This window comes from Jaculus jaculus, chromosome 10 (assembly GCF_020740685.1).
Source record: "Jaculus jaculus isolate mJacJac1 chromosome 10, mJacJac1.mat.Y.cur, whole genome shotgun sequence".
In the NCBI taxonomy this organism is placed as follows: Eukaryota; Metazoa; Chordata; class Mammalia; order Rodentia; family Dipodidae; genus Jaculus; species Jaculus jaculus.
In genome coordinates, this window is record NC_059111.1 from 83,759,830 (window position 1) to 83,785,324 (window position 25,495).

The following is a 25,495-nucleotide window of genomic DNA, read 5'->3' on the forward strand; positions in this document are numbered from 1 at the left end:
GCCTGTGAAGCCTAAGGACCCCGATTCAAGGCTCAATTCTCCAAGACCCATATTAGCGAGATGCACAAGGGGGCGCATGCGTCTGGAGTTCGTTTGCAGTGGCTGGAGGCCCTGGCGTGCCCATTCTCTCTCTCTCTCTCTTTCTCTTTCCCATTAAAAAAAAAAGAAAAAAAAATTATCCCTAATCACCACATAAATTTTGCACCCTAAGAACTACCTGCAGAAGAGAAAAGTATAGTCTAAGAAAAATATTAGATCCCCTTAGAAACCATTTTACACCCTGTGAACAGAATGCCTATTTTGTCACTTTGGTCACAGGCAATGAATGGTTAAGTCCAATCAGATTGGATTTGCTGCAAATGAAGGTTAATGCTTTCACAAAGGAACTGAGGAAGCACATGACAGCACATCAACCTCTCCACGAACAAATGCTTGGAGGCGCTGACAGATGAGCTGCTCTCGCCAGGCATGTTGGGGTCATTTATAATGGGTGAGCTAACTCTGAACAGCCAGCACGCTAATCACAATGTATCACAGCCTGTCGGGGGAGTGGCTGATAATTTCTGTTTGTCAATCTGAACTTCTGGGGGTGAATACCCTGGCAGGCTGAAAAGGACACTGAAAAATTATCTAGAACATGGAACTGTGCAGTCTAACCCATGGTGGGCAGCAAGAAGACATTTTAAACATGCCAATGATGATGATTTATGAACTTTCTCTACTGCATGCAATTGCTTCATGTTTTTAAACCCCTTCATTGAGAACACATTTCAGGATGTCTGCCTTTATCTTTTTAATTTTTCCTTTCTAAATGGTAAGATTTTATACACACACACACACACACACACACACACACATATATATATGTATATGTATATATTTGAAATGTAAACAAAATGTAAACAAAAGAATTTACCCATAAGGTTGGTAAGATCACTTCTGACATTATCGTGTCATATATACATGTATATATATATATGTATATATACATGTATATATAATGTATATATATATATATGTATATGTATATATTTGAAATGACTATGGTTGTTTACATATGTTACACAATTTTTATGTGTAGAAGTAAGGAATGAACAAAACTGTGGACTAGTGAGTGGATACAGCCTGCATTGACTTGGGATTGCTGTCCCGTGTTTCCATCCTTGGCTACCTGCACAGTTGAATCAGCCCACAAGGGCTAGAATTGGATTTCCTGGGAGGGGCATTTAGTACGCAGCTGGCCTGTAGGATTGAAGGCCACCTGCTGAAGTCAGTGACATTCCACACATTTGCTTCAGCAGGAGCACTGCCACACGCTGCTCCCACAATCTGGATAGAATATTTCTTTTTAACCATCAGAATACCTTCCCCCTACTAACACAATTGGACAGTTCTGGAGAAAATCAGGAAGAAAAAATTGAGAGGGAAAGAGTCAGTCCTTACTTTACCAGGCTTGGAACATATGGCCATGGGGCAAGATATTACCCTTACTATGATGTTAGGCTTTGTAAATGTAGTACAAATGGATTAATTCAGCCCTAATGTCTTGGTGAAAATGTGCTATTTTATTCACAGGTTCTTGAAGTTATTTACATAAAAGTATAAATTTCAAGTATTTAATATTCAGTAAAAAAAAATAGTCCAAGATTTGCTCTAGAGCCATTTGTACTTTCCTTTCAAAGTATTACTGAATGAACTGAAAATACAAATCACATTTTAGATTTTCAATGGGAGCCAGCCCTTCATAATTTTTAGTGCTCAATGTCATCTAATTCATATACCTAACCAGTGCCTTATAAACTACTAACCTCATCCTAGCCAAAGTACTAATTGAAATGTTCTTTGATTTTGATTTTTTTCTTCTTTTTTTAGTTTTTCAAGATAGGGTCTCTTTCCAGCCCAGGCTGATCTGGAATGAATTCACTACGAAGTCTTAGGGTGGCCTCAAGCTCACAGTGATCCTCCTACCTCTGCCTCCCCAGTGCTGGGATTAAAGGCGTGCATCACCATGCCTGGCTGAGATGTTCTTTGAATACATAATTTAACAGTAGTTTTTATTAATCAGCATTTCACTTTAGTTTCTGTGTTCAAGTTGGACCACATATGTTGACACGATAGTGTAAGAAGTGATCTTACCAACCTTATGGGTAAATTCTTTTGTTTACAGTGGAAGATACTGGAACTGGGAATGTGCAGAGTGTGTGTGTAAAGATCATTCACCTATCTTGTTAGAGGCCACAGTGTTTTGCCACCCCTTCCCATTTCACAGAGAACATTCTCAGATCTTTAGTTTAGTCTACATTCCAAAGGTGTTTACCAATTTCATAGCTAGTGTGAGCATGAAATCCTGCCTGTCATAGTTGAAAGTAACTTGATAATCCAAAGAGAGATATCTCCACCTGGAATCAAGGGGAGGGGCAAAATTCTAACAACTCTGCTCTGATAGTTGGACAGGAAAACAACACACTGATCAGTTCCTTGTGCCCTATTGACCCACTACCACCTTATTGGTTTAGGATTCCAAAGGGACCTGGATGGATTGACATTTTATAGACTCTTTTCCAGTGCCACCAGGAGATTCTAGTTTGTTCTTAAAATGTTTTCATGCTTTGTGGGTCAGAGTAACCTGAGCCCCTGCACGCGAGGCCTAGGAGGAGAGCGCTGAATACAGAAATGAGAATGTAGAACAGGGAGAACTTTATTAATCACGCAAACATGAAATGTTGACTTACTTGAATCCTAGGAAAAGCCACTGAAGCCAGATCCAGGACAAGAAGAGAAGAATAATAGCCAACGGGAAGGAAAACAAAAACCAAGATCCAAAGTTGAGGCAACGACAATCAGGGTAACGTCTGTGTGAAAACAGGGAGACATGCTTAGGGAGGAGGGGCACTTAACATCCGTGCAGATGGTCCCTGGGGAGAGCACTCCACACCTTCTCTCCTGTGCTTCTGGACAAGAAAGTAGTCCTGAGATACACTCATAGGTACATAGACTAACTAGGATTACTCCTTGTCTTCTATTTTGACACTGTAAGTACATAATTATTACTGCATCCTACAGAAGTGATAATGGCTAGATTTTATGTTTTGTCCCTCGTATCCAATTTCTAAGGAAGTACCTGTGAGAAACCTGGCACTGCACCAGATGTTCATTCAATGCACAAGAAATAATATGCATGGAAAAGTTACAGAAATATAGCTTTGTAATTCGTGTTCTATTTAAATTACACCTTGTAATTTGTAGCTTAAGAAAGATTGTGCAGGCTGGAGAGATGACTCGGTGGTCAAGGCACTTGCCTGCAAAGCCTAATGACCTGGGTTTAATTCCCCAGCTATATGCATAGTGCTGCATGCATCTGGAGCTTGTTTACCAAGGCTGGGGGTGCTGGCACAACTATTCCCCTTACAAATAAATAAATGAAGATATAAAAAGAGAAAGATCATATAAGCAGGCATGGAGGGCATGCTTATAATCCTAACATTTGAGAGGCTGAGGAAAAACTGTCCTGAGTTCCAGTGCATACTGGTCTATGTTATATAGTGAGATCATGTCTTTAAAAAGTCATATAAATAAATGAAATGTTCCATATTACATATATGAGATGAATTTACATACCTTAAATTCTTCTCCTTTAAGATAGTTTCAATGTGACACTAAGATTAAAATCATATTAGAAGCTCAAAACTCTAAGTTTGTAAACTTATCTGTAATTTGTGTTGAGCTTAAAAAAAGTTACTAATTCTTGGGCTGGACAGATGGCTTAGGATTCAAGGTGCATGCCTGCACAGCCTAAGGACCCAGGTCCCATATAAGCCAGATGCATATGGTGGCGCATGCATCTGGGTTTCATTTGCAGTGGCTAGAGGTCCTGGCGTGCCCATTCCATCTCCATTTGTCTCTCTCCCCCTCTCTCTGTCTCTAATAAATAAACAAAAATAAATCTCAGTAAAAGTTACTAAATCCTGGGCCCTAAAGTTAGCCTTGTCAGCCTGATGATAATTTTTCTCTACCTTGAAGAAATTCAAGGATTAGTTTACCTATTTATACAGTTTAAAAATGGCAAATGATAATATTAATAACTAAAAATATGGGATCAGATGAATGGAAAAAATATTTTGTAATGTCCATGAGATTCTATTAAACTTGATCATTTTTGAAAAGTAACTATCGTCATTAGTTGGAAAATAAAACACATGAGGATAGATGTAAGCTGAATTTTTCATCTCTTTATGAGACTTGTGATTCTGTCCAATGTACCATACACACTTGGACACAGTGCAGAACAAGTTCAGAGCAACGCCCCCAAGCCTCATTTCACTTCTCACCATCTATAGCCCATTTCTTAAGTCTGATTGCTTCACTGGCCATACCCTCTGGAGAGAGCACCACAAGACTGTGCCTGACTGCAGAGGAGCTTTTCAGAACTTTTGCCTATAGTGATCATTCCTTTAGAAGAATTGGGAGCTTGAAAAGTTAGAGTTTGCATGGCTAAGGTTTTCTCCTGAGTAATGAGAAAGTACAGAAACAACCACATAGGACTGTGGCCTTTATGGCCAAAGCCTTAACACATACCTAGATTGAATATTCAGAATAATTGCCTATAAAGGATTAATTTTGCTGTGACAATCTTTCCCCCTCCCACTAGCAACATTTTGCAAATGAAATGACTATAAACATGCTTAAAGTAAACATTGAACTTTTCTACCAGAAACTGTGTTGAGAAATTTGAATATGATAAAAATCCTTTTAACAAGAAGTATGTTTGGGGTAGCTACCTGTATTTTTGGTATGCTGCCTGAAAGTGTGATAGTGACAGGTACTTTCCTGGTAACTGGGGACACCGTGGCAAATGAGATGAGTTGAGTCCAGGATGCTGTGACATTTACATTAATGTAGACACAGAGGCAACATGGGAGCAAGCTGCTATTAAAATAGAAAGTAAAACAATAACTCAATGAGAAGTGATTGGGAAAGGGAGAACTTTTATATAGTGTAGTAAGAGAATGTGATATTTAAAGTTATATATAATTAGCAAGAATGAAAAGACAAAAGGTAACTGTTGGCAAGGATGAGGTAAAAATAGAACCCTTGCACACTCTTGGTTAGAATGTAACTTGCAAAACACATTATGGAGGGTGCCAAAAACTTTAAAATATAAGTTCTATAATATCCAGGAATCTTACTACTGGTTATATATTCAGTGGAAATTAAAAAGTATGTCAAAGAAATGTTCACACCTCCATGTTTATAACACATTCATGTCTATCAAGTGAGGAATAAAGAAAATGTGGTATATCTTCACATCAGATACTCTTCAGTCATAGAAAAGATGACATCCTGCCAATAGATGAACCCACATGACAAAATATTAAGTTAAGTAAGCCATGCATGGATAGACAAATTATGGTCATACTCATGGGTGGAATCTGAAAAAGTATAACTTAGAGAATTTGCAAGTAGATCATTGGCTCTTAAAAAAAGGGGGACTGGAGGAATGGGTTCACAGTTAAAGCACTTGTTTGCAAAGCCAGAGGACCAAGGTTCGATTCCTTAGGAGCCAAATAAGCCAGATGCACAAGGTAGTGGCGCATGCATCTGGAGTTCATTTGAAGTGGCTAGAGGCCCTGATGAGCCCATTCTCATTCTCTCTCTCTCTCTCTCTTTCATAAATAAATTAAAAAATCTAAAAGAATAGTGGCTCTCAGAATCTGGGGATAGTATAAATGATGGGGAAACTTTGTTCAGTGGGTGCTAAACTACAATTGGATATAAACAATAAACTATAGTGTTCCATTGTATAACAATATGACAAGCTAAAAATAATGATTCTATGTGCTTCAGTATAAAGAAGTGTTAAAGGCTTGAGATGTTTAGTGTAATTGAGTGCCGCACCATGTATCTAGCTTGTGAAGCAATACCTGGCACCCTATGCGTATGTACAGTGTTTATGTGTGAATTAAGATTTTCCATTGGTGGTGGTTATGATAAAGAGAAGGCAATATTTTTATATGTACATGGAATGAAAATCTGAGAAACGGGGAAAAGGGAGCATAGGTTGACTTCGAGAAGTCTGAGGGGTGCAGTGGCTAGAGAACAGGCAAGTCAAAGGCAGCTTGTCAGGAGCACCCCATGGGCATGCTGGCAGACCATGTCTTTTAGTTTTCCAGGAATCATGTAGGATAGGCAGATACGTAAATCTAGAATTGAGAGAGAAGGAAAGTAAGAGAGATACAATATTGGTAGTTATTAGCACATAGAAGATACTTTAAATCATGGAGTTGGAGTGGTCAGTGAGGGATTCTGTGGAGATCTCACTGTGAAGACTGGTGTGTCCACAGTGGGGACCCCTATGGTTTCGAGATCAGAGACCAGTGCGTAAATGAGCAAGTGAGCTAAGCACTTGTGTTCCAATGAAACCCTCCTGAGGACATCATCATATTTCCATTTCACAGGCAAGAAACTGAGTTACATACATTGGTTAAGGTTGTAAAGTCAACAGTGATTTTGTAAAATCTATGAGGACTATTAGCTTAAAATACTACCTCTTGAGTTGTATAGATAAGAATGTTTATTTTGCAAGCATGAGGACCCATGTTCAATTACCAGTACCCTCATAAAAAGTTGAGTATGGCTGTGCATGCCTGTATCCATGGTGTGGAAGGGAATAGAGACAGGAGGATTGCTGAGACTCCCTGGTCAACCAATCTGACTGAAGAAAAAGTAAAGAAATGGCATGACCTTCATGTTCAGTGAGAGCTTCTGTCTCAAGGAAATAAGGAAGAATTTTCTCCTCTGAATCTCCATGCATGCTCACACAGCACAGACTCCATACATATCCCACACACAGACACACAAGAAACACCACTTCTTTTCATTAAAGGACTGTCTTCAACTCTAGCTGTCAGCTGAAAATTGAAAATTCCGTGTGTGTGTGTGTGTGTGTGTGTGTGTAGAGAGAGAGAGAGAGAGAGAGAGAGAGAGAGGGAGAGAGAGAGACTTATAAACTACAATATAGCCTTTAGGCTGTTAAGGGCATTTAAAATTAGATATAGAAATGATTGTACTAAAACAGGCATGTTTGGATCTATAGTATATGTGTGCATAAATGCAGAAAATTAGGAAGTTACAAGGTTATTGCAGTTCTTATGACCAACGACGAAAGATGAACAATTGTAACACCAATGAAATACACAGAAATGCCCTGAGAAGAATAGATGTACTTATGGAAATTTACAACCTTGTTACAGGATTTGGTTATTAAAAATCATAATGAGCTGGTGTCCATACTGATTACAGTCCTAGTGATTAATGGCTCTGTAAATTATTTCGGGGAATAAAAGCCACTTTCCAGTTTGGGATTTGTGTACTTCCAAAGGCTTTTCTAAAGAAAAAGTTTAAAAATGTTGACTGCTTGTTATTCATGAACCAGGATTACATTTCCTGCAGTACTAGACAAGACAGATAAACAACAGCATTGTGGCCAAGTTACTATAAGCCAGGATTTATGCAGAGCTATCTGTCTGTACTAGGTCTTTTAATCATTTTGATAATGTTATAGTTCTGCCACATCTCACAAAATATGAAATTCTTGTTCATAAAAGTGAAGCTAAGGTAGGGCAGACTTGAAATCTGAACCAGTGTTTGATTCAAATTCTGTGATATATACATTTCTTCTATGTGTTTGCCAGGAAAATTATTTCTGAAAAACTAGGTGTGCTCATTCATTTCCAAAGGGAAAATCATGGTAATTGTTGAAGGTGAGTATTGTGTAGTATACTTTCTTCCTCGTTAGTGAGCAAAGAGAGGAGCAGAGGCAGATGAGCTTTGAAGACAGGTCAGCGTGAACTCATTGCTTTATACTATCCCTGGTCTACTATGACTTTAGGCTACAGTAGGCCATCACATGGCCATAGTTTCACTTACCAAATCAGTTTCTGATCATCAACAATAATCTAAAAATGCTAGTATTTATCAAGACAGAGAGCAATCATGTTCATACAGCATTCTCCCAACCTGCTTTCTATATCTACAGGTTAACAGAAACTGAATAATGTATGTTGATAACAAGCCAGATATGGAATTTTACTTATGGTGTTCTTCCCGTTTTGGTGTGTGTGTAGAGGGAAGAGAAGGAGGATGGCTAGAGAATGCCATGCATAGGTGTAGAAGTCAAAAGGTAACTTTCAGGTTGATTCTCACCTTCTACCTTGTTTGAGTCGGGGTTTCTACTTATTCACCATTCTGATTTATAAACCATCTGGTACATGAGTTTCCAGGAAGTTCTCTTCTCTGTGTCTCCCTATTACTGTCTTGTGATACATATGCTAGGGTTACTGGCTTTTTATGTGGGGTGTAGGGATCTGAACTCTGGTATTAGGTGTGCACCAGTGCTGTGTCCACTGAGTCATCTCCCCAGCCCCATCTCCCATTCTTTCTTTCTGTGGATGTTTGGCTAACAATTATTGTACTTGTTACATGATGTTGATGCTTTGAAATTTCCCCATTGTGAAAGTAGTAATTGTCCCTGGTAGTAGAGTTCCTTTCATGAATTCATTGTGATACAAAGATGATTCCATTGTTTAGACAACTTCCAAAAGAGTAAATACTTCATGTACTTTGTGTCTTGGGCACACTTCATGTCAAGCAGTGTTTACTGAGGATTTCTCTCCCTTACCTCACTCTCTCCATTCCCCTCTACCTTTTCCCAGGACTTCAGTTTCCTTCTTCTGAGGCAAAACAAAGCTGATCTCTTACCTCTCTTCTAGAAGAACCCTCATGCTACCTATAGTCAGATTTTACTTGGTCTTTGTCAAACTTGAGTCTTTCACACTTTTTGCCCATCTCCCCTTGTACATACTCACTCCATCCAGTTCAGTCTGGAACGTACCCACTGCCTGATATGTGAGTGAGCCCACCCCATTCCTAGGACATGGAGGAGAAGCCTTTCCCAGCCATCTTCCTACTTGACTATACTCTTTTGGCATCACTGACTCATCCTTCATTTTGGAAATGGACATCTTTTGGATTTTAAAATTTCACATGTGTCTGATTCTCCTCCTACTTTGATTGACCTTCCTTACTTTTCTTGCTAATATTTCCTGAGTCTATTCAAGCTTGGATTCTTCTAATGTTTTTCTCTCTGAGATCATTTCCATACTTAAGAAATTAATCTTCTATTGATAAATATAGGCCATCAATTTATAATTAACTCAAAGAATGCACTTGCAAAAAACCTGCTGGAGATTTCCAGGTGAAGAGGTCAGCAATAGGCTATGTCATTGTGTCCAGATTAAATTTGTTAATTTCTCCAGTGGATATATCCCTTCACATGCCTTTTCTAGAAGTTCAAGGCACCATTGCTATATGCCCAAACATAACCAGAGTTGCCCTAATCCCTCCTTGCCTTAAAATGCTCACAGGTAATTATAGTGAACTCTGAGTACGCAGCCTCTTGAATCTAAATCCTTCAGTCAACCCAGAAATCACCCATCACCTCTTGTCTTCCCATTGGTAATACACTCCATTTCCTGTCCTCAGGCTCTCAGTGTCCCCCAGTGTGCCCACCGCTACTCTGAACTGTGCAAAGCATACAGACTGCTCTGGCCTTTATCGTTAAAAAAAAAAAAAAAAAAAAAAAAAAAGCAAAAGAATCTTACCCCGGGGATTTTTGTGAATTATCTGTACTCATTCATGTACATACTGTTTACCTCAATCACATGAACAAATTCTCTCTAGCAAATTTTCTGTTGCATAAAACTAAAGCCCTTTTAAAGTCATACCCTCAGTTATTTTTCTCTGGAAGTAACTTTTCAAGGAGCCAACATGTTGGAGTCTGACTGACTTTGGCTTGGTCCTCAAATTACTTAATCAAAGCTCGGCTTTCTCGGCTCTCATAGTAGTAGACAACAGCGTGTACTGAGCATATACAGAAGTTGTGCCCACTATTCTAAGTGCCATTTGTTTTATACGACATGGAGAAGCTCTGGCAAAGAAAGACGATCTTACATTCCTCCTACTTCTGGAAAGACAACAGGCTTAAAGAGCATAAGTAATTTGTTCAAAGGTACAAAGCTGGTGAATGGAAGAGCTTTGAGTTTGAACTCAGACTTTTTTTTTTTAACCCCAGAGCCTAGTCTTTGAATCCCTATTATATATTACCTCCACAGTAAAGATTTAAAGGATATATGTACACTATAAATTAAATTTATGCATATAAATTATCTGGAAAGAGCTCAATAAATGTCTTGTTAAAACAAATACTATGTTTTTCAATTTTTAATGCTTCCCATATCAGCCTGATAGAATCTTCTTTCAGGTGTTTTCTGTACTCTTTAGTAGGCCTCAAGACAGTGTATTGCATGTCACTAACCCCCAAGGAATGTTTGTGGGTTGATTGATTGATTGTTTTTCTTTACATACACTGAATATATTTTAGGTTACTCAGGATTATTTGCTCATGTTTTCTTGTGTAAAAAAAGAATAAAATAGGGCTGAAGAGATGGCTTAGCAGTTAAGGTGTTTTACTAAAAAGTCAAAGGATCCTGGTTTGACTCTCCAGGACCCACATAAACCAGATGCACAGGGGTGCATGCATCTGGAGTTTGTTTGCAGTGGCTGGAGGCTTTGGTGCGCCCATTCTCTCTCTCTTTCTCTCATTCTCTCAAACAAATAAGTAAAATTATTTTAAAAAGAATAAAATACATACACATATATTATATAGACACTGCCTTTAAGGACACAATAGCCATTTATTATCTCTAAATCTGTCCAACAAAATCACATATAGCTCAATAGGTATTTCAAAATTTATTATACAGTCTGTTTTTACCCCATAGCACATTTGTAAGACAGCACCTTTCTTTAAATACTAGCGGTAAGAAATTCTTAAAAGTCAAGTTTCACACACCCTCCAGCATGAGAATAGATCGCAAATGAAATCGTACAAAATGATTGTTATTGTTCAAAAATGTGGAAAGCATTTTCAATAAAAAAGATAATATTATGTTAGTGAATTCATAAGCAAGTGGCAATATCTCTCTAGCTCTGAACATTTGGAAGAAGGAACATACTGTTTTGGACAGTTTAAAGCTTCTAACATCTTTCCTGGGAAATTGAATGTGCCCTGTCCTGTTGTTGCTTTGGGTTGTTGAAATCTTCAAGATTAGGCTTTTAGAAAAAAGTTTAATAGGCATCTAGTTTATTTAAGGATATGAATTATATCTTTAAAGTAAGGTGCCTATTCTATACCAGATTTTGCTAACAAAATGGGACTCTGACTTTTTCTTAATCATCATTTCTATATAATTCTTACTGTGCTAGCAACCTTCTGGCAAAAATCACAAAATTTCAAGTTTTTACATTTTAAGTAAATTTTTCTTTCTTTCTTTCTTTCTTTCTTTCTTTCTTTCTTTCTTTCTTTCATATATATATATATATATATATATATATATATATATATATATATATATATATATTTGTTGTTGTTGTTGTTGTTATTGTTTGTTTTTTGAGGTAGGGTCTCACTCTGGCCCAGGCTGACCTGGAATTCACTATGTAATCTTAGGGTGGCCTTGAACTCATGGTGATCCTCCTCCCTCTGCCTCCTGAGTGCTGGGATTAAAGGTATGTACCACCACGCCCGGCTTCATTTTAAGTAATTTTAAAGGATTTTTTAAGGTTTCCATGATTAAGACAACTAGATAATTAATTCTGACAGTTATTGAAAAATGTTGTTTAAATTGTTAAAAGTTCTCAATCAGCTACTATATGTAGATACATGAATTCATAGAGTTAAGAGAAAAACTAAATTAAAGCCAAAACTGTGGTTTATCTACTTTTCAGGAACACAGAAACTTCAGGCAGACTCAGTAGGGATTTGGTATGAAGCTATATTACTGGAGGGATATAGCTAACCAGGAGTTTTTTTTTAATTTTTAATTTTTATTAGCATTTTCCATGATTATAAAAAACAGGAGTTTTCTGATACTAGTAAGGGTGAAATAGAATGAATTTTGTCAAGAACATTATCACAATGACTATAAAGAGCAGATTGATAGGGAATATCTTTCTGGAGATTTCTTGATCAAGCATATAAGTCTAGCTTTCAGAAAGATCAGTTCATTTCTTACCTTGAATTTGGTAAACATGGGATTATATTCTCTCAACACTATGAATTTCAGAAGTCTTACATTTATAGGTTCAAATATCTGTCAAAACTTTGCTCCTAAATTTGCTGTTGAAACTTACATGACAGATATACATTCATAAAAATAACAAATACAGGGCTGCAGAGATGGTTTAGTAGATAAGGTGCTTACCTGCAAAGCCAAAGAACCCTTGTTCAATTCTGCAGGATCCACATAAGCCAGATGCATAAGGTGGCAGATGTGTCCAGAGTTCAGTTGCAGTGGTTAAAGGCCCTGGCACACCCATTCTCTCTCTCACTCTCTCCCTTTTTCTCTCAAACAAATTATACATATGTATCACACATTGATTTCCTGAGTACTACATCCAAATTTCTGTTTGTGTTCTTGGTACACAAGATTCCATTTGTTGTAGAATGGAGAATGGCATTTTTAGAGCAATGGGTTTCTTGGAGAAACTACGAATGCACAGAGCTTTAAAAATAATTTTAGAAACTTCAGAGTCTGGGGTTACGATTTCTAGAGTGTAACTTTCCCACTTCTGAACATTAATTTTTATGTAAAAAAAGAGACTACTTCCTGTTCCTGGTCTTTTTTGAGGCTGTTCATTTTCTTAGTATGCTGACAAGTGTGTGATGTATTTGTACTACTTGAAATAGACATTGGCTACACAATCAGTCTGAGCTTTCAAAGGCAAATATAGCCTTCTAAACTGTTGTTTCAATAGTCCTTACATAATGTAAAATATTTTAACATCATTTACACATTAAATTATCTAGTTAAGCCTACCAATGGAATTATTACATAGGAAAAATTTTGTCTTTAACATAGTATACATTTTTAGTTAGGATTTATAAAATAAGCAATTAAAATTGTAGAATTTTCTAGTCAAAACTGTCATAGTTGGAATCTACACATTCCTAATTTTTTATGTAATAGGCTGGCATCAAAATTGCAAATTTTTATTTAGAATTATACATGCAGAATTCTCTATTACTTCCATTTTTGGAAGCTAGCTATTTTTCCAAATTACTTTGAATTGTGAAGCCAAAGGAAGCCTTTGGTAATTAGTACCTTTGTTCATTAAGTTCAAATGCCAGTTCCCAAACTGTAAATTCTTCCTTGCAAATAATGCTAGCCATCATTTGCAGGATTGTTTGTAATGAAAAGTATATTCTCTATCTGATAAGAGGGTCAGGTGGCTGGGAAAGTTTTCAAGCACATGGTAATTCACTAGGCTCTGCATATTTAAACCTCACTCCAAATAAAGATTTCTGAACCAAGAGAAGACCTGGTAGGATTCACAGGCAAGTTAGTCAAGCATAGCAAATTTGTTAAACAATCAGTCTAATGACCTCACTTACGAATTGAAATGTTCATTGAAGATCAAGTTGGTGGAGGTTCCAGTGATTGTCGTCAGTCCACCAATTGTAGAAGAGTAAGCAACAGATAAACACATAAGTTTACACATCATGTGGTCCTTCACTGTTCGATATTTTGTTCCTGTGACTGAGTTCTGTTCAACAAGAAAATATTCTATGAGAAAATCTCCATTTGTGGTCAAAACAAGCAAGGCATATGTATCTCACCTCTGCTATTTCATAGCTGTGATGGCATATGGAGAAGGGTCCTTTGGAAGATTAGAGTTAGATGAGGTCATGCAGATGCATCCCAGGTCTGGTGAAATAAATTTGCTAATAAGAGGAGATATTTGAGAGCTTGATTTCTTCCTGTACTCCCTGAAGATGCAGTAAGAATGTGGTCATAGGAAACCCTAGGAGGAAGCCCTCAGCAGACCTCAGCCCTGCTAGACACTGATCCTACATTTCTGTTCTCCAGATCAGGTAAATGAATTTTTATAATATTTTGTTATGGTATGATGAGCTAACTAATAACTCATTAACTTTCTATCTATTGGAATGTGATGATAAAAAACTTATCTTCAACCGTTCAGATACTTTAGAAACATAATTGTAATTTATTTCATAATCCTTCTTTCCTGACTCTGCTTCAATCTTTCCTTCATCTCTTTCCATGACTCCCATTCTATCTTTTTTTGTGTGTGTGTGTGCTAACACTGCAATGCATGGTGAGTGAATTCCTCCATGGTGCTAAGCCTCGTAAAATCCACAGGCTCAACTTTGGTTTCCATGATATCCTACCTATTGTCTGTTATGGGATTCTGACTTCTTTTGTCTTCTTTGCCAAGTTTTTGTTTTTATTTAAACTTTATCAATACTGTGCTTTAAACTCGGTCATCAATCCTTGTCTCTTCTGACTTACTTGAATATTTCTCTACTTAAGAAAAATTGGGCTGGAGAGATGGCTTGGTGTTAGGCACTTGCCTGTGAAGCCTAAGGACCTCTGCTCAAGGCTTGATTCCCCAGGATCCATGTTAGCCAGATGCACAAGGGGGTGTATGCATCTGGAGTTCATTTGCAGTGGCTGGAGGTCCTGGCATGCCCATTCTCTCTCTCTGTCTGTTTGCCTCTTTCTCTGTCTATCGCTCTCAAATAAATAAAAATAAACAAAAAAAATTTAACAAAAGAAAAATCTCATACTTTTGTTGCCCTAATGAATTACCAAATTTGTCTTCACCCCATATTCCTTTTATTAGACCTATATATCAAGTTGCCTGTTAACATAATGTGAATGTCCTTTGTTTTTGTTAAAACATTCTATTCATCATTTATTTAATTGAGAGAGAGAGGGAGGGAGAGAAAGAAGCAGATAGAGAAGAGAATGGGTACAACAGTGCCTCCAGCCACTGTGAATGAACTCCAGGCACATGCACCACCTTGTACACCTGGCTTATGTGGATACTGAGGAATTGAACCTGGGTCCTTAGGCTTTGCAGGCAAGTGCCTTAACCACTAAGCAATCTCTCTGCCATAAAATGAATGCTTTAAAGGAAACTCTAATCCAACTCCCTGCACCAACTCATTGTTTTCTGCCTTAAACCCAATCTTCTAAGACTACTTATATAAGCTAAAATGATACTATTACCATAATAGTAGTTAGCATATGTTGTGTGTAGTAAGTGCTAATCTAAAATAAAAAAGTTTTAATTCATTTCTTTTTGCAGCACAATGAAGTTAATTTACAGCACAATGTGACAGAGAACATGAATAAGTGGCCTAGGGTCACAGAACCTAAAAATATAGACTTGAATTTTGAAACCATACTCTCCTGATCTAGAGTCAACATACTCCAAGCTCAGCTGCTATGCTGTGTAGTTTGGCCTCCTTAAAATATTTTTTCCTCTTCTTGCTGATTTCTGTCAATTTAATCTAAATAAATATAGTGAGACCATATTTAGTTTCCTTCATCTCCACTGCTATTGCCTTAGTCTAAATTAACATGATCCCTAGTCTAGGTTACATAACATCTTTGAGACACTTTGCACCCATTCTTGGCTATTTCAGACCAGTCCTATACAGCCTACAACCTTAAACACAATCCAGATACAGTGAAGAAATATATAAATGCTTGTTATCTTTTGTCACTTTGTGTTCGTGTATATTTTAAATACAGTTAGATATGTTTTAAAGCTGCATTGGGGAGGGCAGGTCTGAAGTAGCCAAGAATGGGTGCGAGGAGATGCAAAGGAGGCTCTCATGGCAGCTCGGAGCACATTCTTTACCCGCGCACTCATCCGTAAGCAGGCAGCTTCTGTGTCATGTCTGCTGGGAAAGTGCTGCAGTGAACACAGGGGACAGATATGCATCAGCAATGCTGATTTCATTTCTTTTGATACATCACCAGAAGCGGCATTGCTGTATAATGTGATAGTTCATTATACATTTACTAAGGTGTCTTTATAGCATTTTTCATAATGGGTGCACCACACTGACTTACACTCCTACCAATAAGGTACCAAAGTCTCTATTTCTTGGAGGATGATAGGAATGTTGCTCCATTACATACAGATAAGCATGCTGTCCATGACATTGGCAGAGCAAAGTATTTTTGCAAAATCATAATGAGGAAAAATGACTGCTCCTTAAAAGTCATCATGGGTGTGGAAATGGCATTTAGCACGGCAGGGTAGGGTGCTTTGAATTGTAATTTACCTTTTACTTTTTTAATTAACTTAAAGGTCAGCCCCCATAGGTATCTATCCTTCACCCAAAAGAAATAACTTTCCAAATGTCTCCATTTGCTTTACATTTTATGTGTAAAAATGGTTTGTATTTCTTACATGGTAAAAGTTGCCATTGAAAAATTTAAAAAGTATATAAATATAATGTCAAAATGTATTAGGAAATTCTTTTTTTAAATTAATTAATTAATTAATTTAACGGTGGGGGGGGGCTCCAGCCACTACAAGTGAACTCCAGATGAATGTGAATGTGCCCCCTTGTGCATCTGGCTAACGTGGGTCCTGGGGAATCAAACCTGGGTCTTTTGGCTTTGCAGGCAAGTGCCTTAACTGCTAAGCCATCCCTCCAGCCCTGTATTAGGAAATTCTTATGAATAAACCTAAGTGACAACTGAAAGTTAGGGCTTACATGTTAAATACTTTTACTATAGGAAAGACATCAAACACAGCTAGAACGTTATGCATAATTTGATATTATTAAATTAATATCAAAAGATTTTAAAAAATGTAATGTGTATATAATTTCTTATCAACACATTAAAATGTATAAAGAACAATTGAATTTCATATAAAAGCTTGGCTGAAAATATATGCATATTATTTAAACAATGATTAAAATACATTGGTAAATAATAAGAAAGACAATAACTCCATATTGATATGTCATATGTTTTCCTACATAATGAATGTTATAACATACATTGATATTTAGGTGAATATGGATCATTTAGACAGATATTTAAACTTAGGTTCAATTCAGATTCTATAGTAGATAGTAATATCAATATATCTAATATCAATTAAAAGTTAAGTGGAGGTCCAGAGATGTTTCTTAGTGGGGAGGCGCTTGTCTGCAAAGCCTAAGGACCTGAGTTGGATTCCCCAGTCCCATGGAAAATCAGATGCACTAAGTGGCATATGCATCTGGAGTTTGTTTGCAGTGGCAGGAAGCCCTGGCACACTCAAACTCATTATGTGTCTGTTTCTTCTTCCCTCTCCCTCTCTTTCTCTTTCACTCAAATAAAATCAATTTTTAAAAAGTTTTAAAAAGTAAGTGGAAAGGTTTTGAAAGCAAAATGGGAGCTGTACATTTTTTTTAACATATCTAATAAACACATGCTCCAAACATGGATACATTGTCATCTTGGGGAGTTCATGGGAGTGGTTTGGCTGTCCCAATTACCCTGAGTTAAGGGGAAAAAGCTGAGAATTATAGACAAGGACTCTGTGCAGAAAAATACATCTCTTGAAAAAAAAAAATCCTAAATGAGCCACTAACTGAGCCAAGTGTTGATATAGTAATTGTAAGAAAAAGTGAAGTTTCATAGCAAATTAATCTTTGGCTTCTTGTCCAGACAATAGTTTCAACCTAAGACCAAGGGCTTTACTCTTGTAAGCTGGAATAACTCTTTTGAAGTAGACACTAAGTCCATGACCCTGAGTCACATGTGTTTGAATATAAGTGGAAGATTGTGTGTGTGTGTGTGTGTGTGTGTAATTGTGTGTGTTATAATAAAAGTTGGAGTGGAGTTGTGTTGACAAGAAAATGAAAATTCCAAAGCAAAGAAAAAAGAAAAAGGCATCCAGAAATATTAGGCTGGGGACTGTTGAGCAAGAGTGACCAAAATATTGTCATGGAACATTATAAATGGGAGAGATCTTGAGTTAAAATGTTTAAGGAGACTTCTATGAAATATGCAGGATGCTGTATGTTTTCAAACCCCAAAATATATCCACATATATATGAGGCTGAAATAAGGCTGAAAGGGTATACTAGAATATGCACAATGGTTGTTTCTTGATCATGCAGTATAAGTATCTATCGTCTTCTTGATGACTTTTGTATCTCTACAATCCTAGAAAAGGTGCTTGTAACATGTAAAAGAAAAATAAGCTTATTAGAGTAGAAGATATATAGATTATATAGATAGAGGTAGATAGAAAGAAGATATAGATATAGTGATATAGAGATAGAGATGATGTGGCATAAACATCTAATTTTTCAGAAAAAAATTACTCTAAAATGTGACTGAAGCCCCAACCTATGAATCTGTGCTCTCTCTTAATGATTTTCCCCTTGCCATCACCCTCTTTTTCAGATTTTTATTTATATTTGTTTTTAGCCTACATCTAAGAGTTTACATTTTATTACATTCCATGCTGCTTTTTTTTTTTTTTTTTACAATTAAAGCTGACAGCACCTTTTTCACTCTGTTCCAATTATAACGGTCATACATGATTGATTCCACACATTTATATACACATATGTCACCTAAGATCTTTCTGGTATCCTTCCACAGCTTCTTTGGAGTAACTGCTAAGGCATGACCAAACACAGAAGCCTATGATATCATCACAGACATGTCAGAACAGGAACCTGCTGGCTCAGACGTAACTCATTGTGGCCACCTGGTGGTAGACATTGAAGATTTTAGAGTCAAGTTACCCGTTTCCAGCTGTGAATGCTGAAATGCACGTATGAATCATCAAGAGGAAAATGGTGCTCTCTAATGGGCTATGGAAAATTAATTCAGTGGAATACATGTTGTTTTAACATATCAAATTTTCTCCTTATACTTGACTCATTTGAAATGATGGTTATAAAAGATATTAGCTCCTGCTAACCAGTTTTTTGTTTGTTTGTTTGAAAAAATAGTTTAAAATATGGCAGATATTTTAGATATTTATTTCCATTGACTTTGGTATTTATAGGGTACCATATATTCTTTCTTTCCAGTACCTGAAATTGAGCTGAAGGCCTCACAATGTATGTATTTCCATCTTTTTTACTTTCTATTTTGAGATAGGATCTCATTAAGTTACCTAGGCTACCCAGGCTAGCTTTGAACTCATTCTGTAGTCACCAGGAAGGATTTGAACTTGTAATCATCACATCTCACCCTCCCAAGAAACTGGGATAGTAGGTCTGTACACCCATGCCCAGCTGATGCCCTATCTTTATTTCCAAGATGTAGGCATTTCAATTACGTTTCTACCATATTAGATAACTAGTATTTACCCTTCTTCACTGCTCACATTCTCACAGAACACAATGAAAACACCCATCCTGACATAATGGCAATATTACAGTTTTTTTTTTAATTTTTTTCTTTTTTTTAATTTTTTTCTTTTTTTTATTCTTTTGTTTTTTTTTCTTTTCTTTTATTATTATTATTATTATTTTTTTGGTTTTTTGAGGTAGGGTCTCACTCTGGCTCAGGCTGACCTGAAATTCACTATGTAGCCTCAGGGTGGCCTCGAACTCACAGCGATCCTCCTACCTCTGCCTCCCTAGTGCTGGGATTAAAGGCGTGCGCCACCACGCCCCCAGTTTTCTTTATAGCAGAGTTCAATGTTTTGGTGTGTTGTATACAGCTTTCACTAAACAGCTGGGTAAGAAGCCCCTATATCTAATATCTATCTATCTATCTATCTATCTATCTATCTATCTATCTATCATCTATCTATCTATCTATCTATCTATCTATCTATCTATCTATCTGTCTTCACACAGTCATTCTCTTTCCCTTCTCTAGCTTAGTTTTTATTTTTATAGACATTCCACAAAACCAATACTAAATATTACCTTGCTTTAATCTTCTTTCATTTTATCAAGTGGTGGGATACCTTAACCACATCAAATACACTCCAATTTTATTTTATGGGTGCCCTGTCTTTCAGGATCTTTTAAATCTGGTTATTTTTTCCCTTAGAACTGCACAGAGTTAACTAGATATAAGTGCACCCACTTATTTCATTTCAATTTCATCTGGATATTAGTGATAGGTTGGAAAAAACATTACTCAGAATTTTGAAGACACTTTTTTTCTATTATCCAAGAATATCCAGTATAGCTGAAAAGAAGCATTCAGCCATTTGTATGTTTTCATCCCTTTAAAGGAATGACTTGTCCCACATCACTCTTTCTGAAAGCTGAAAGTTTCCAGGGTCCTCTTTCTGCCCTTGTATTCTGAAGTCTCCGCCTCTTTTGGCATGTTTAACCCACTAACTTCCAGTGGGCTTCTAATAATGACAGCCAGATTCTTCCACTATGGAAAATTTCTTGAATTTTGAAATGTGTTCTTCCCTCTCTTTTTGCTATGCTTTTCCTGAAACTTCTATTATTTTCTTACCTTGTTTTTTGAGGTTTCATCTACTGAATTTTTTATTGATAATATTTTTGAAATCTTTACATTTTGTATTTATTTTTCAATATGGACTTCTCTGTTTTATATATCTGCCTTCTTTATTCTTCTACAGAATGTTATTCCTACTTTATGAATACAATTTGTTTAACCCTCTGAACATATTAATGACTTTTTTCTAATATTTTTATTCTTGCATAGAATGTTTCCTGTAAGTCACTATTTTCTATTTGTTTTGGAGGCTTATTCTTCATGCCTCGGGCTTTCTTCAGATCCCCAGGCATCTTTGATTGTCTGCTTACATTTAAGGCAGTGGAAAGTTGCTTAGAAGTTGTACACATGTGCTTTGGGAGTTGACTGTGAGCATCACTGCAGCCTTATCTGACTGGCCTGTGTTAAAAAAATTCTCATATCAACATGTAGCTGTTGATTCTCTCGGGCTGACTGCATTCCCAGGGAAGACCTTTACACTCCCCTCTCTGTTGACTCCTGGAGGGCATTAGCATACAGCAAGTTCTCAAAATTGAGCACATGAGCTTTCACTTTGTCCCTTATTTTAGCCATAACACCCTCCCTTGTGTCTAAGATTACACTTTTGTTTGTGGAGGGGGTGGAGTTGGGGAGATGTTTGGGATCTGCTTCATAAACATTTTTTCTGTCTTTTTGTAACATCTAAAATGCTTTGAAGATGGCTGCTGTTGACATTGATTTATTGTCTTCAGTGTTGATTTAAGTTTGATTTTCCATGGATCACTGATCCATCCATTCACTTTCCATCTTTCAATATAGTTTGTCTTCATCTCCTCTTTTTATATTTATAAAATTGGAATTATGACTTAGAATGCCTGCTCATTCTCATTTTAATGAAGATTCAAAATGGAGGTAAATGGACCTGGTTTAACTTGGGAATGTAATGGCAAATAGGATACACATATTTTCAATTTAAAACAACAACAATAAGGAAAGTGTTGCTAGCCTGTAACTCTAGTTCCTCAGGAAACCTTGGCAGGAGTAGTGAAAATTCAAGGCTAGTCTACAGAGTGAGTTCAATGGCAGTCTGGGAAACTTAATGAGATCCTGTGTCAAAATAAAAAGTTAACAGGGCTTAGAAGAAGACTGGATGACTAGAATGCATGATCGCCTAGGTTCAATGGCCACCTCCCTTCAAAAAAGTTAATTATCACTCACTAATAAATAATATGAATATTGCTGTCTTATAGCCCTCATGTTATTGATGCTAAAAGTAATAAAGGGAAAGAGAGAGTTGAAACTCCATAGTTCACAGTGGTATAGAGATCTCTGATTTGTCAGAATATTGAAGTTACATAGATAACAGATAATATCATTTAATTTTAATTAAACTATCATCCCATAATGTATGTATGGTTTTCAGTGATTTCAATGATAAAGAAATTATTTATGTGGAGAAGTCACAGAATAGAACGAATACGTAAGTGAAGTACAAGAAGCTGTAAGATAGGGTGCTTCTCTTCACTTCTGATGTGAACTCTTCCTGAAGATCTGATCAGAGTTAACCAGGAAATCAATATGGTTTTCAGTGATTTCAATGATAAAGAAATTATTTATGTGGAGAAGTCACAGAATAGAACGAATACGTAAGTGAAGTACAAGAAGCTGTAAGATAGGGTGCTTCTCTTCACTTCTGATGTGAACTCTTCCTGAAGATCTGATCAGAGTTAACCAGGAAATCTCAGAGGGTGGCAATAAAATTGAAATTATCAAGAACACTCTTTGAAACAAGATTTCTATCTGCTGAAGTTCACAAAGAACTGGGTTTCATATTGTGCATGGGGATATCAACATACACAGTAATAATGGTATGAACAGAAAGATATTTAAAATTAATCATTCAGGACATGAAGGATCTTCAGAGTAAAAAGAATTTTTTTTTAACAAGGTTGAAAATCATGATTTTTCAGGACACAGGGTTTATTTACAGAATTATATTATCCTAAATGCTAAATACTTAGATATTGCTTTTACAATGTATTAGCAAAGAGCAAAATTGAGTAAGAAATACATGTAAAATTGGAAAAAAAAAGTCATTCTACACTGGTCAGAACTGATTAAAGTAATATGTAGAAACAAAGGTTTATCTCCATAGCATTACAACTTAATGTTTATTAAATATTTTTTAATTAAAATAGTAAAACTCTTTTTAGAAATATATCATGGGCTTGGGAGATGGCTCAGTGGAGAAAGTGCTTTCCAGGCAAAGCACAGTACCTGGGCTTGGGTCCCCAGATGCTATGTAAAGCTGGATATGATATGATAGTGTGAGCCTCTCTAATCCCAGCATTCCCAGAGCAAGAAGGGATACAGAATCAGGAGAATCTTCTAGAAGCTTGGGGGGCAATTCATCTGTTGAATGCCATGGCTAACAGGAAAATGAAGGACCCTATCTCTAATAAGATGCAAGGCAAGGACTGACATCCGAAGTTGTCCTCACGCTTCCACATACATGTTGTGGCATAAGTACCTCCACCCTTACATGTGCACACACACATACACACATATGCACACACACCAACCCCCCATACACAACGAGAAAAAAATTGTGTCACCATGGTGATAAGAAAAGTAGGAACTGTATTGACATCCAAATACAGTACAAGTGGGCTTAAGGTAAATGAGTGACAAGTCTGGTTTTGACACAGACTTTAGTTTGTCTTGTTACAAAGAGAATTTTGTGGAAATGGAAAGGAAAATAATGGCAGGGCTAACTGTATGTGGGGAATCATACAAAAAAATTCATAATGATGATGTACTTGGTGTGGTAGGGAGAAAATAATGTTTCTAGAAACATGAGAAATTTAAAAGCATAAAATGGCATTCATTGTGTGTTAAAACATGGTAATAAAAAAACTTTTACAAGCATTTGCAACTCAGAACAGAGATAAAGCTATACAAATTTCAAAGGAAAGTAACATCTAAAGTTTGAAAGCATGAAATGTACACACGCAAAAAAAGATAACAAAATGGAAAATGGGAAACTTCAAAACACAAAAAATGGTAAAAGAGCCAGGTCAACAAAGATATTGAAGTTATTATACCTAGGGTACAAGTAAATTTGTCGATGATAAATAGAATGATGTGAAGATATCAGTACAGAGAAAAATTATAAATGCTATTGAGCAGATCTTCAAAATAAACAATAGAATGCTAAGCTCAGTGAATAGGTAAAACCAAACAAATAGCTGAAAGAGAATATTAATCCATCATGCTAAAGAAACAAAAGAAATGTTAATTATTTAGAGATAAAGTAAGAATGCTTAGTGTATTTAATTAGAGATCAGTAAAGAGAGGAGAGGGAGAGAGCAAACTAGAGAAAGAAACACTATGATGAAGCAGTTGAGTATTGAGAAACGACAGCTGAGAGTTCTTAAGAAGTTTTGAGACATACACAGATTCAGTATAAATACACTCTTTTTTTTTTTTTTTTTTTTTTGGTTTATCGAGGTAGGGTCTCACTCTGGTTCAGGCTGACCTGGAATTAACTCTATCATCTCAGGGTGGCCTTGAGCTCATGGCAATCCTCCTACCTCGGCCTCCCGAGTGCTGGGATTAAAGGCGTGCGCCACCACACCCGGCTAAATACACTCTTAAACATATCAAATGAAACTCTTAACCACTAAGCCCGCCCCCTCACACACACACACATCTTTAAAGTAACAAATGAGAAAATAATGCTAACAAAGGAATGTTAATTTGACTGATAAGGTAGCTGACTTATAAGAATAAACAAATGTCAAAAGACAGAAATATATTTTTAAGAAAAGAAATGCATAGGATATCATAGTCATATAAATATATTTCAAGAATTGTAGGGGTTGGGAAGATGGCTCAACTTTTAAAGGTACTTGCTTACAAGCAAGTCTGTGGCCCAATATCAATATTCCATGCCACATATGTAATCTGGACACACACACACAAAAGGTCAAGCATCTGATATTCATTTGCAATGGCAAGAGGCCCTGCAATGGATGGACACGCGCGCGCGTGCGAGTAAATGATCTTATTTTAAAAAAATTTTAAAGTCTTTTTTATTAAACAAAAACTGAATTTTAACACCAAAGGCAATCTCTAAAATATTTTAGTTCCTTGAGCAGATTTATATGACCAATACAGTTGACATATTTTTTGGGGAAAAAAATTCAACTAAGAAATTTAGATGTATAAGCCAAAAATATTATAAAAGAGAAGAGATATAAGCAGGATAGAATTAGTTAAGAAGAAAATGTGTTATAAATAACTACACACTTCTGCATACATTAGTAAATTACAACCAATTAAAAAGAAAAAAATCTGAGTAATTCTAAAACCAGGAGATTAATAAATTCTAAGTTCATATGCCTTCTATTTTCTTCTTTCATGGTCTTTCTAGCTATAGTACAGAATGGAAGGAGAAACGGCAGCCATCTTGGACCAGAAACTCCAGCATTGAGGGTACAAGAGGTGACATGAAAAGAAAGGGCCTCCCTGAGTATGGAATAACCATCAAGGCTACTTCCATCTTGTTGAAACTTTTTTTTTTTTTTTTTTTTTTCGAGGTAGGGTGTCACTGTAGCCCAGGCTGACCTGGAATTCACTATGGAGTCTCAGGATGGCCTCGAACTCACAATCCTCCCACCTCTGCCTCCCGAGTGCTGGGATTAAAGGCGTGCGCCACCACGCCCGGCTCCATCTTGTTGAAACTTTTGAAATTTGTCGTTCTATTCAAACTCATCCTCTAAGCAGTACAGGCATGAAAACAGGAAACAAGAGGGAAGTTACCACAAAATTTAGGACTATATTATTAAGAGTGCAGGGGTGTGAGGATAGAAAATGGAGTATGATAAAGACTTATGAACATTTCTAGAATGTGCTTTAGTTATAAAACTGACGTATAATATATGCCACTTTGTTGTTTTTTTAAAATGTTCAGTTACATTTTAAAATGTACAACAATATGAAGCATTTTATAAAAATATCTAGAAAACAATTTGAGGACAAAAATAAATGTATTCATTTCTTAGGAAATACTACTAGAAGATTCACAGAAACATATTGATGCTGCTCTCAAGATATGACATGTAGCCCTT

General features: G+C 36.5%; 1 protein-coding gene across 1 annotated transcript in view; it reads right to left on the bottom strand.

The window, feature by feature from the left end:
- Positions 1–25,495, bottom strand: part of Slc13a1 (solute carrier family 13 member 1) — an 86,864-nt gene that overhangs the window by 19,305 nt on the left and 42,064 nt on the right. The window contains exons 7-8 of the mRNA XM_045159972.1: positions 13,511–13,662; positions 2,733–2,852 (exon numbers count right to left, since the gene is read on the bottom strand). Coding sequence (XP_045015907.1) covers positions 2,733–2,852; positions 13,511–13,662 — 272 coding nt within the window. The remainder of the gene's footprint in view (positions 1–2,732; positions 2,853–13,510; positions 13,663–25,495) is intronic.